The following is an 11,411-nucleotide window of genomic DNA, read 5'->3' as shown; positions in this document are numbered from 1 at the left end:
TCCGACTTCCTCGTTGCAATTTTAATGGCTCTGGCGTGTGCTTTTACAAAAGAATCTGCAAACATATCAAACGAATCAATAGGATTAGGGGTAAGTTATGATACCATATCAAGCACCCTTGGAAAGAGTCTCCCCGAACTTCTTCAGCAGTGCAGATTCCAATTTCGTCATCTTCCAACTCGTTTCCTTTGATGACGCACGTATACGAGGTGACGTGTTCATTCGGATCGGTCATCCCGTTATACTTGGGAATCTCGGGCATATGAAACTTCTTGGGAATTGGCTTCGGAGCTGCACTAGGGGGGAAAGGGTCTTTGCATGAACTTTTTAGAATCTAGTCCTTCTAAGATCGGGGGTGTCCCCGGTGTTTGATCAACACGGGAGTTATAAGTCTCTACTTTTTTGTCATTATCCTTGTTCTTCTTCTCCCCGGATTTGATTCTCTTGGTGAGTTCCTCGAGCATCCTCATAATTGTGGGGTCTATCCCCGAGCCATCTTCGTTTGATCTCTCTAATGCTAGTTCAACACGTCGAGTGTTCCCCGGTTCAGCTATACTCGGAGTTTTATTCTGACTCTGAAGTTGGGCGATGGCAATCTGTTTAGCTTGCAGCATCTCGAATATCACTTGGAGGCTGACTCCCCCATCTCCTATTCCTTGTGTTGCTTGGCCACCATATCTGATTTCCCTGCGTATACTTCCTCCGGGGTTTATCGGTGGTATACCGACCCCTACATTGTTGTTTTCCCCATAAAATCTAAGACCGTCATCGCCGTGCACGGGAGCATTTTGTGAGTTTGACATGTTTTAACCTGTAAAGAAAGATTCTTTGACAAGAACAAGTGTAAAAATAACGCGTGTTATCAAAATCAGTACTGAAATAATCACTATTATCTTTAGCTCTGAGCGCCAAACTGTTTACCTCGAAAATATGAGTAACAATTAAATTTGATTTGTGTTTTAAAGATATGTGATTTAGTTCAATACCAATTAATAATCAAGAAATATGAAGTAGAAATGAAAGAAATAAGTGAATCAAACCAATGTTACTTTGTAGTGGCGACTTTGAGCTCAATGACCTCGAGATGAATCAAGAGCAGTAAAGTAAGAGCAATAAGGATAAGAGGACAATTCTGATGAGTAGTAAGAAAGAAAAGTAGGATAGTATATTCTTGCTAATGATTAGATGATGTTACAAAATGATTGGGGTTCCCTTTATATAATAGGGGAATCCTAAATAAGGTATCTTTCTATTTACAGCAAGGAATATTGTTGATACAACTGTCTAACCGCCTAGTACAGAATCGTACGATCCTATTCCGGGCATTGCATTCTGTCTTCGAACTCGGATCTGGTCCCTCGAGCTCAAACTCGACCTTACCTTGACTCGGGCTTTGGACGACCTCTCGAGCCTATAAATCGATAGCTCCGATTTCCACCGTATACAATTTAACTTTGTGTTATAGCCTTTCTGAAAATATTTGACCTAAATCAGTAGAATTAGATATAAAGAATAAAAAGTAGATAAATAGGTTTGTGCTAAAATTTAGAAACAATTTAATGGGAACTTGTAAAAAGGAAATTAATACTGCACAAAATAATTATGTGATCAAAATTCACGAAATATATTAGACTTCTCTTTAAGCGTGTCAATTAATTATTTATTTCTAAATCGTTTTCGATGACGGATTCCGTATACTTCAATTACTTTACGCTACTAAATTCTTATTTAAAAGAGACATGTAGCATTTCATAAAGAATTGATCAACAATAAATGCCAATGTCTTAAATTATCCAGCTCTCATATTTTAATGTATGTAAAGGGACCGGTTTTCTGTGATTAATATGAGTTTATATGGGTCTATAAACTTTATTAAAACCACAAATTAGCTTTGACAGTCTGAATTTCTAAGAAATACACTATCGTTTGCTCTGGTTCAATTAACTTCATCAATTGTTATTTAAGTTACATTACACAAAGTCTAAAGATAAGCGCACCATACAAATTTGTGTTACGTCATCTATTACATACATTAGTGAGGGACACAAGTATCTTTATTAAGGTTTACCTCCCTATTGTATTAATAAGGTTTACCTCCCTATTGTATTAATAGAATCTGACTCTAATACCATATTTATAAGCTCATAGTACAATTATCCATTTTGGCCCTATTGTCTGAATTTATCCTTTAGGTTGTCTCAAAGTGCTCGTATAATGAAAACTACTTCTATATCATATATGTCCAACATTATTCTTTTCCTTTCTAATATAGGAATTTCTTGTCATATGTATTTCGTCTTGGAAATTAAAGCTTGCTAACTTAGAGAATTGACAGTTCTTAATCCATTGTTATTAACTCATTCTCCGTCATAAGCGTCACATCTTATTTCAAATTCCACCTCTTATATTATCACATCTTAAAGTTGCGCATGAAGTATGAGTTAACTCAGTATATTTTTTCTCAATGAACGATACTAGTCGTCCTCCATTATTTTTTATGAATGGTTATTTGTAGATATTTTTTGGATGTCTCTAGAGTATAAAAATTTCTTTATACTATAGGTATATATATAAAATAAACGTATCAACACAAGTTATATATTTTTAATTACCTTTAGAATGCATTTCGTGAACATTCGTATTGGATTTTTGAAAATTTTCTGAAGGGTTATTTTTGGTTTTTGAATTACAGTTTAATTGATTTCTTTGTCCAATATACTTGAAACAAATTAACACGATTGTTTCTAATTATTGACAAACTTTTCTAGTCCAAGCAAGCCTTGTTCTGAATATTTTAAAACATGAGTAAGAATAACTGTTGACATTTATTCATTAAGAGACATGAAACTTGAATTATTTATGAGACATAACACGTTTACGACCAAACAAAATAAACCATTTAAGGTCGATATTACCTATTAAGCACACAAAAGTAAATAAGAATAAATGTTAGCATGGAAGCCAATTTAAGTAGCATAATTAATTGTGAATTAACTGTTGGCATGGAGCCAATTTAAGCACACATAATTAATTGAGAATAACTGCCACTCTCTCCTGTTACTTTAATTGATTTTTTTGGCTATTTTTACGCATATTAAGGAATTTACTTTTTAACATTAATTAACAATAAAATTGACCATATTAATCTTAACTTGTACATTAAATATATAACAAATACCCCCATGCTCTTTATTCCAAGGATAACTTTGAAAAAAAAAGTTAATTCCTTTTTCTTGATGTCTGAAAAAGTCAAATAAAGTGGACCGCAAAAAAAATCAAAAAATCAATTGAAGTGGACCGAAGGGAGTAGCATGTAGTCACACTTAATTCGATGTATAGTACAACAACAATATCCAAAAGTGGATTCAGGATTTAACTAGATGAGTTCGACTTTTAAATACTGTTAGCATTAAACTCGTTATAATTTTAAAATTACGATTTCAAATATAATATTTATGAATTCTTACCAATTTTCACATAAAAATTTATATTTTGTGTCAAAAATATTAGGGTCGGATGAACCGATGCAGAAGTACCGGAACCATCCGACTGACAATGAATCAATTTCAAGCAAGTTGAGGCGATTATAATTTATATGGATATTCAATGTCTAAGTCGCTCAATTTAATCCGTCTCATTTTCACGTATTAAATAAAAGATATTGAGAAATAAGGATCCGTTTGGCCATGAGTTTTGTCAAAAAAAATTTGGGATTTATTTGGCAAACTCATGTTTGGCTATAAATTTTGCCCACATTTTGGCAAAATTCCAAATCTCAAACCCAAATCCCAAAATTACCCCAATTGCTGATTTTCGGCAAAAATCTCAAACTTGGGAATTATATATATGTTTTTTCAAAATAAAATTGGGAATTATGTTTTGAAAACGTATGTCCAAATATATTTTTATCTTCAAACCAAACTTTATCTAAATCAAATTTTTCAAAACAAATTTGAAAATACACGGCTAAACGTTGGCTAAGAAAAAGGAGAAAAGATCTAACTCCGTTCAGAAAAAAAGCTGAAAATAATAATAATAATAATAATAATAATAATAATAAAAGAAAAACAGGAGGGGGGAGTTCTGTAATGAGACAGTTGTGGGCGAAAATAGGGTGGCGCACAATAGAAAAAAGTGAATAATAAAAGTACTTTTGTACCAAAGAGACCACACAACACACACACAGAAGAGGACCAGAAGCCTATTACTTACTAGTCTCGAAATCTCGTTTCTCGGGCCATCCGTAATCACGAACATCAAGACAATTTCCCTTTTTATTTTTTTTCTTCTCAATTATTTCCTTTTTCTTTCATGATAAAAATATTTCCAAGTTTAGGTCCTTCTTCTTTCATTAATTACACCTTCTATCTCAGTTTTTAATTTAATGGTCCGTCCTTTATATTTTTGGCTCAGAGGGAAAGAAAGAGAGGGAGAGAGTGTTGTCTCTGTTACATTTCATTTCCCATCCATTCAATTTCATTGAAACAAGCCGGACCCATGTGAGCACAATCTTCTTTTGCCCTTCAATTTTACATTTTTTGTTTGTGATTTATACATTTTCATGTTAAATGATCGTAAATTTTGAATTTTTATTTCTTGGTTGTTTGTGATTATCCTTTGAATGTGATAATGAGTTGATGTCTAACGTATTCACAGTCGTCATCCTGATGGTGTGTTTTTCAATTTTCGGTGCAAAATTGATTTTGCGTAGGGTTCATATTTCTATGCAGAGGTATAATAGTATTAGAATAGAGGGGTGTGGTGGGGGTTAATTTGGGGGGTGGGGGTGGTTACCCTTAATTGAAATTGAAGTATGAGAAGTTATATGATGTGGGGGAGACCAGGTTCAATGGGAGTGGATTGGGATCCATGCTGGATCTATTGTTTTTTTGTAATGTTAGAGATAGTATAATTGTTTTTCTTGTTGGTAAAGTGATGGCTATTATTTTAATCCATATTAACTCATCTTGGTAGTCGTGTTTTGTGTTTGTTTAACTTAATGCAATTTGTGTTATTTATTTATTTAGGTATTATGAAGGATGGAATAATTTATAACACATTGCCTAGGGCATAAAAAGATGATTTCTTGATGTGGGGTTTCATGGGGTGAACTCAAGGTATCAATGGGTAGTTTCATTGATGATGATGAAGAAGGAGAATGTCAATTTTTCGATGCCCCAGATACCATTTCCCAGGTATCTGATATCTGCACCCGGATTCCCAAATCTATTGACAATGATGCCAGCTACCAGTACGATATGTGGGTTAGAACTCCCAGAAGTGTTGGAGAGCGGCGTAGGAAATTCCTTAGTCGGATGGGCTTAAGTGTAGATGGAATGTCTGGAGAAGATCCAGTAGATTTATGCGGAAGCTCCGAATTTGATTTCTGTAGTGGAGAGATTGAAAGAATAATGGAGAGCAGTGGAGCCGTTTTACGGACTTCAGTTTTTAAGGACGAATTATCATCTTACCAGTCTGGATTGTGTGGGGAAGCTTTGGGTTCATCTAAAAATTTGGGTTCAAATGGGAACTACTTATGTAGAAGTGGGAATGTTAATAGTGGAGTAGGATGCAGTGTGCATGTTGGGGCAGAGAATGACCAGCAAAGTAATAACAGAGCTGTCAGATTGGAACGACTGCTAATGTCTCGCGAGCCTGAGAACTCTCCATGTATGTCCCGCGTGATTGGGAAACATGGACACGGAGAACTTCATAAAAATGGAGACTCTCCGAGGAAACTGAATGGAGTTAAGAGTCGGTTATTAAGTAGGCTACGGTCATTTACATGCGTCGCAAATGGCGAAGGGAGATGTTGTGATTCGACGGACAACAGTTCCGACCCTGTTCAGAGGCCTAGAGCTCAGAGGGTTAAGGTTCGCCATTGTAGGAAGCAGCTAAAGGAACTCTCTGCCCTTTTCATGGGGCAGGATATCCAGGCTCACGAGGGTTCAATTTTAACTATGAAATTCAGTTTTGATGGGCAGTACCTAGCTAGTGCTGGTGAAGATAAGATTGTGCGGGTGTGGAAAGTGGTTGAAGATGAGAGATCCAATGAAATTGATATTCCGGAGTTAGATCCTTCATGTATGTATTTCACAGTGAATCATCTTTCTCAACTGGCTTCTCTGGCGACAGAGAAAGACAGAAGTTATAAGTTGAAGGGCCTTAAGAAAACAACAGACTCGGCCTGTGTCATTTTCCCCCCAAAAGTCTTCCGAATTCTGGAAAAACCACTGCATGTGTTCCAAGGGCATACTGGGGAGATATTGGATCTTTCATGGTCAAAGAATAATGTAAGCTTCTTAGAATGTCTTTGATTAACAATTTTCTGAATGATTCTGAAAGTAATCTCATTTCTTATTTTATGTATTGTTTCAGCAGTGTTTGCTATCATCATCAACTGACAAAACTGTTCGTCTGTGGCAAGTTGGACATGATCTGTGCCTCAGAGTTTTTTCACATAGTAATTACGGTATGAGCCGACTCCACTCTAGTATACTTTTGTGACTCAGCGTGTGTTAATCGTGATAAGCCGTTCTATTACATGTCTGTAGTGTTTGAGTTTCATGCGGCATTATTCTCTTTGGTTTTGCAGTGACTTGCATACAGTTTAACCCCGTGAATGATGAATGCTTCATCAGTGGATCAATAGACGGGAAAGTTCGAATTTGGGCCGTTAACAGCTGTCAAGTATTGGATTGGACTGATATCAGGGACATAGTGACTGCTGTTTCCTATCGTCCTGATGGAAAGGTTTACAATTTTCCCTTTTTAGTCATTGCACTTAAGTAAAGATCAGAACTTTGAGCAACTTATTGAACAAATTATCTGCTTCGCATAGGGTGGGATTATTGGCTCTATGGCAGGCACTTGCCGTTTTTTCAATGTAGAAGGTAATGGTCTCTCTTATCTTTGTGGTATTTGTTAGTTGTTGTGTATCTCGCAGAGTCAGATTTTTAATTTATGGCATAGCACAATACTACGTGTCAAGTTGTTGCTCTTGTTTAGATGGAATGTGGCAGTTGATTGGCCTTCATTTGGTTTTAGGAAATGATAACGTTTTGCTAGTTATTGGGAATTGCTTATTCTCTTTTTCTGTTTCTCGTCTCTTTTCCTGTGCGGTGACAGCGGTTGCGCTTACCATCAGCACTTCTTGGTGTATTGACTTCCTGGACATGTTCCAGCTTTTTGCTGGTGGGTCTTACTTAAGCCATCTTTTATTAGTAATTCTTCATAAATCATATAATAAATGTAAAGAAAAGGCATATCTTCATGAGAGCACAATTACCTGAGTAGTATTACTATTTGTAGCTATCATGATTATTATATCTTAGTGATGTGCTTATTTCTGGAGTATGTCAAATGTGATTGCAAGATTACAAGGAATGTCTAGGAATATTACGACTCAGTATTCTGGTCCATGCTTTTACTGCTAAGATGTGCAATGAGTTGAGACAAAGCTGTACTGTGACAGGTCACGAGATCCACTTAGAGGAGCAGATGTGCTTGGCCAATAAAAAGAAGTCAATTTGCAAAAGGATTACTGGCTTTCAGGTAACAATATATCACCAAACCACAGTCTGTAGTTCTGATCATATTAATTTTCTGATTTACCTTGTAATGAGATGCCAATGTAATGTTTCTTTGCAGTATCTGCCGCAAGACCCATTTAAAGTAATGGTTACTTCTGCTGACTCTCATGTCAGAATCCTAGATGGCATCAATGTGATCGGCAAGTACAAAGGTTTGTTCCTTTTTCTTATTTCAGATAGCAACCCATTTGATTTCTGTTTGCCCTGTCATTTGAGGACCTTGTGCTTGCTCTATAACGGCAATGAAAATTGATATGTGATTTTGTATGATCGTGGGACATAGAGTATACTTATTTTGTTTTTGACTTGGGTACTTGTTGTGATCTCTCCATTGTAGTTTCTAGTTTTAGCTATTTGTAGCTCCTTATCCTTTACTGTTTTCTAATTTACTGCTGCTCTGCTCTCTAGGCCAGCGGAATGCAGGAAACCATCTCTCTGCCAGTTTCACCTCAGATGGGAAGCATATTATCTCTGCATCTGAAGATTCTAATGTCTACGTATGGAACTGTGACATTCGCAAAGATGATTATGTTTCGCAACCTAAAGTGGTGAAGTCATCTGAGTTCTTCTCCAGTGATGTCTCCATTGCAATACCTTGGTCCGGCTTGAAAACTGTAAATCCAGATAATGGATGGCACTCTGGAGGAGGACTAAGTCAAACTCCAAATAGCCTATTACCCTTTATGGCCTCTCCTTATCTTTCCTTGGGCCGTGAAATGTTCCTTGAGGCAATTCCTAAGGGATCAGCAACCTGGCCTGAAGAGAAGCTTCCCGTGTCAAGTCCTCGGTCTGTGTCTTCTCGGATGTGCAGATCTGAATACAAGCTTCTAAAAAGTTCTTGCCAGAGTTCATCCAATTCTCATGCTTGGGGTTTAGTTATTGTTACTGCCGGCTACGGTGGGCGAATAAGGTCATTCCATAATTATGGATTGCCTCTGCCACTTTGACAAATAGTGATGTAAAGGGGTTTCTGGAACTGGAAGGTATCTCCTCTTTTGGGAGAATTTACATTGTGGCTGGCCTACTTGAGAACATAACAATTTTTTCCCTAGGGCTTGCAGGGAAGGATTCAACAGTTCATGTTGCAATTTCTTACGCAATGAAAAATGATGTTTGACTGGCCCCTCTAGGTATTTAATAGCATGTCCAAATAGGTGGTTGTGTGCCGTGCTCCTGCCACTAATTGGTAAATATCCTCTGGCTTGGTTCTGGAGATATCTTTTAATTCTAACTTACTGGAGATGGCATATATGCGGCAAATGGAAGGAGTTTTACCTGCACAACTAGAGGTAATATTTATATAAATATATCCTGTATTGCTGAGGGACCTTGTAGAGGGGCCTCTTTCTTTTTGTTCTCTGCATGAGACTGGGAAAATGTGTGGTGGGTGAAATTCTCTTTGAGGAATTGAGGAGAACTTCATTTTTATGGTAAGTTGGCTGGTCAGAATGATTGAGCTATTGTCCGCCATCTGGTTCATTGAAGACGGGATTAACCACATCACAGCTGTGAGAAGGCTAGGGTGGGCAGCTTGTTGGAGCATTGGTTTTTAGCTGCGTAATTGTACCTGAATCCGAGCTACTACTAATGTGATAATGCTTTCAGGCAAGTGTGCTCTATCTATCTCTATTTGGAATAGCAGGCTCTTCTTTTTCTGGTAAAGTGGGAATTAGAGGTGTATGCCAAGGACATTGGGGTTACACTAACATATAGGTGGCATTTCCAATTTATATCTTTAAAATAGATTTAGTAGTGTCACAGTCGATGATTCAACACATATGAAATCGACACACAGTCACTTTGTTGTTAGTTATGTACAAAGTAGTTAGTTAGTGTATATGCAGTGAGCTAAGCGCTCTCCTTCAAAGTCAGAAATCAAAATAACACCAACTGAACCTTGTGTTGAGGTTCATCAATTTTTGGTATCCAAGTATTCTCGTTGAAGTTCCTGAAACCGAAACCTGCTTATTGCTTATTTTTTCGCTAGTACTTTGGTGAATATGAACAGGCTATCGTGTATCATGTAGTAATTAATAATTGAGATTCTCGCCAACTAGCTTGTATCATGGGACAAATAATTGAACGCATATTCCAGAAATAGTCTACAAAATTCTTTTAGCCAACTTGCGAGGATTGAGTCCATGAATTCCTAAAGCACTAGTTAGAGTTAGTTAAGTTGGTGAGAATCATTGGTAAAGCACTTGGCTGAATTCTGACCTTGTGTGGTAAGAGTAACAGGAAGAATGCCATAGCTTCGAGGCTTCCAAAGGGAAATTTATTTATGTATATATTACATCTTTGACCAGGTAAATCCAACTCCACAGAAGTAGCAAATGGCCCTTTTAAACATAGTGGCGGTGATACTACATTTTGAATGGTCTAATCTATCTATATCCCGCTCTTTAGTGTGAAGATATTTACTAAAATATCCTTTAAAAGGTAAACGACCAATTTACCCTCTATCTATAAGTAAAATTATCTCCCATTAAGTGATTAATTTTGTCCCCAAAGAAAAAAAAACTTTTCATTAAATAATTGTTATTTATTACATTAGAGGTGAATCGGGTGAATTAGAAAGGAATGAATAGTACTTTAATGCTTCATACACTCAATTATATGGATCCAATTAGGGTTGAGAGTATTCTATTTCTCCTTCATTTACTTTCGAGAAACGTATCTCATCATTATCATGGAAGACGTTTCTCATTATTATCATAGAAACTTATCTCCTTTTTTTAATCTTTCTTGAATTCTTTATTCTTTATAGACTTAACAATAGAGGTTTTGAACATTATGTTTACACCCGTAGTTATTGTAGCTTGTCAGTTTTTTAAGTTTAATTTTCTTAATTATTCAGCTTTGATTGTTTTTTTTTTCATCTTCAATGCTTATAATATTTTGGCGTTGCAGCCTTTTGGCATTCTTTATTACACTCTATAAAGATGCATAACAAAGTGTTTATGGTTCTAAACTTGTACATACATGAAACATCTGTGGTTCATGCTTTAATTTAGTGTAGAAACGATGTATTTTCTACTACAGGTAAGCTTGTAATCTATTCTTTCCTTCAACTAGCTTAGATAATTGGTGATTTTTAATTTATTTATTATTCTAGGTTATCACAGTGTTAGTTCCTATACTGATGAACATGAAACTTCCATAATGACAAAGGGAAAATTTCTAACAGTGCAGCGTCCGAATGTTTCATGCACAATGTTCAATGAATACAATATCATTCAATTTGAAAAAGTAGAGGTGGTAATTTTAATCCGTTGCTTTTTCTATTTATTTTCTTTTCCTTTCTATAGACTATAATGATATTCTCATAATTTTGAGTTACAAACTCAAGAATTGTTGCCCAGAATTAGCGAGGAAAGGAAAATCTCTAAATAGAAAAATAAGAGAAGATTGTATGGCATTGGCTTGAAAAAATGAATATTTGTTCCTCCGAATCTTTATGGTTTTCTAGGACAGCTAAACATTGGGTTGACTACATAAATGTAATGACCCGACCGGTCGTTTCATGAGTTACCGCTCCGTTTCTCCTGTTTTTGCTTTTTTATATGTTGTTCGACTGTATTTCTTCGCATCGTGTTGGTTAGGTTGGGTTCGGAGTGGTTTTGTAGGGAAATGAAACACTTAGTCTCTTAAGTTGACTTTTTAGTCGGAAAAGTCAACCGAAAGTTGACTTGTGAGTAAACAACCTCGGAATTTGGTTTTTATGATTCGGATAGCTTCGGGAGGTGATTTGGGACTTAGGAGCATGATCGGAATGAGTTTTGGAGGTCCGGAGTAGATTTAGGTTTGAATTGGCAAAAT

The 11,411-nt window shown here is 36.2% G+C and overlaps 1 protein-coding gene across 2 annotated transcripts; it reads left to right on the top strand.

Moving 5' to 3' along the window:
- The first annotated feature begins 4,210 nt into the window (after positions 1–4,210).
- On the top strand, positions 4,211–9,508 carry LOC104235633 (uncharacterized). 2 transcript variants are annotated; one of them, XM_009789440.2, is made up of 8 exons: positions 4,211–4,499; positions 5,028–6,293; positions 6,382–6,472; positions 6,596–6,753; positions 6,842–6,893; positions 7,475–7,554; positions 7,651–7,744; positions 8,001–9,508. In XM_009789440.2, exons 2-8 carry the CDS (start codon positions 5,124–5,126, stop codon positions 8,537–8,539), a joined length of 2,184 nt encoding a protein of 727 aa, XP_009787742.1. In that variant the 5' UTR covers positions 4,211–4,499; positions 5,028–5,123; the 3' UTR covers positions 8,540–9,508. The 2 variants fall into 2 exon arrangements, with proteins under 2 accessions (XP_009787742.1, XP_009787741.1); XM_009789439.2 differs by having other exon boundaries at positions 6,379–6,472.
- The last annotated feature ends 1,903 nt before the right edge of the window (positions 9,509–11,411 follow it).

Source organism: Nicotiana sylvestris, chromosome 3, assembly GCF_000393655.2.
Source record: "Nicotiana sylvestris chromosome 3, ASM39365v2, whole genome shotgun sequence".
In the NCBI taxonomy this organism is placed as follows: Eukaryota; Viridiplantae; Streptophyta; class Magnoliopsida; order Solanales; family Solanaceae; genus Nicotiana; species Nicotiana sylvestris.
The sequence above is the reverse complement of the archived record's forward strand: the minus strand, read 5'-3'. Positions and strand labels throughout refer to the sequence as shown.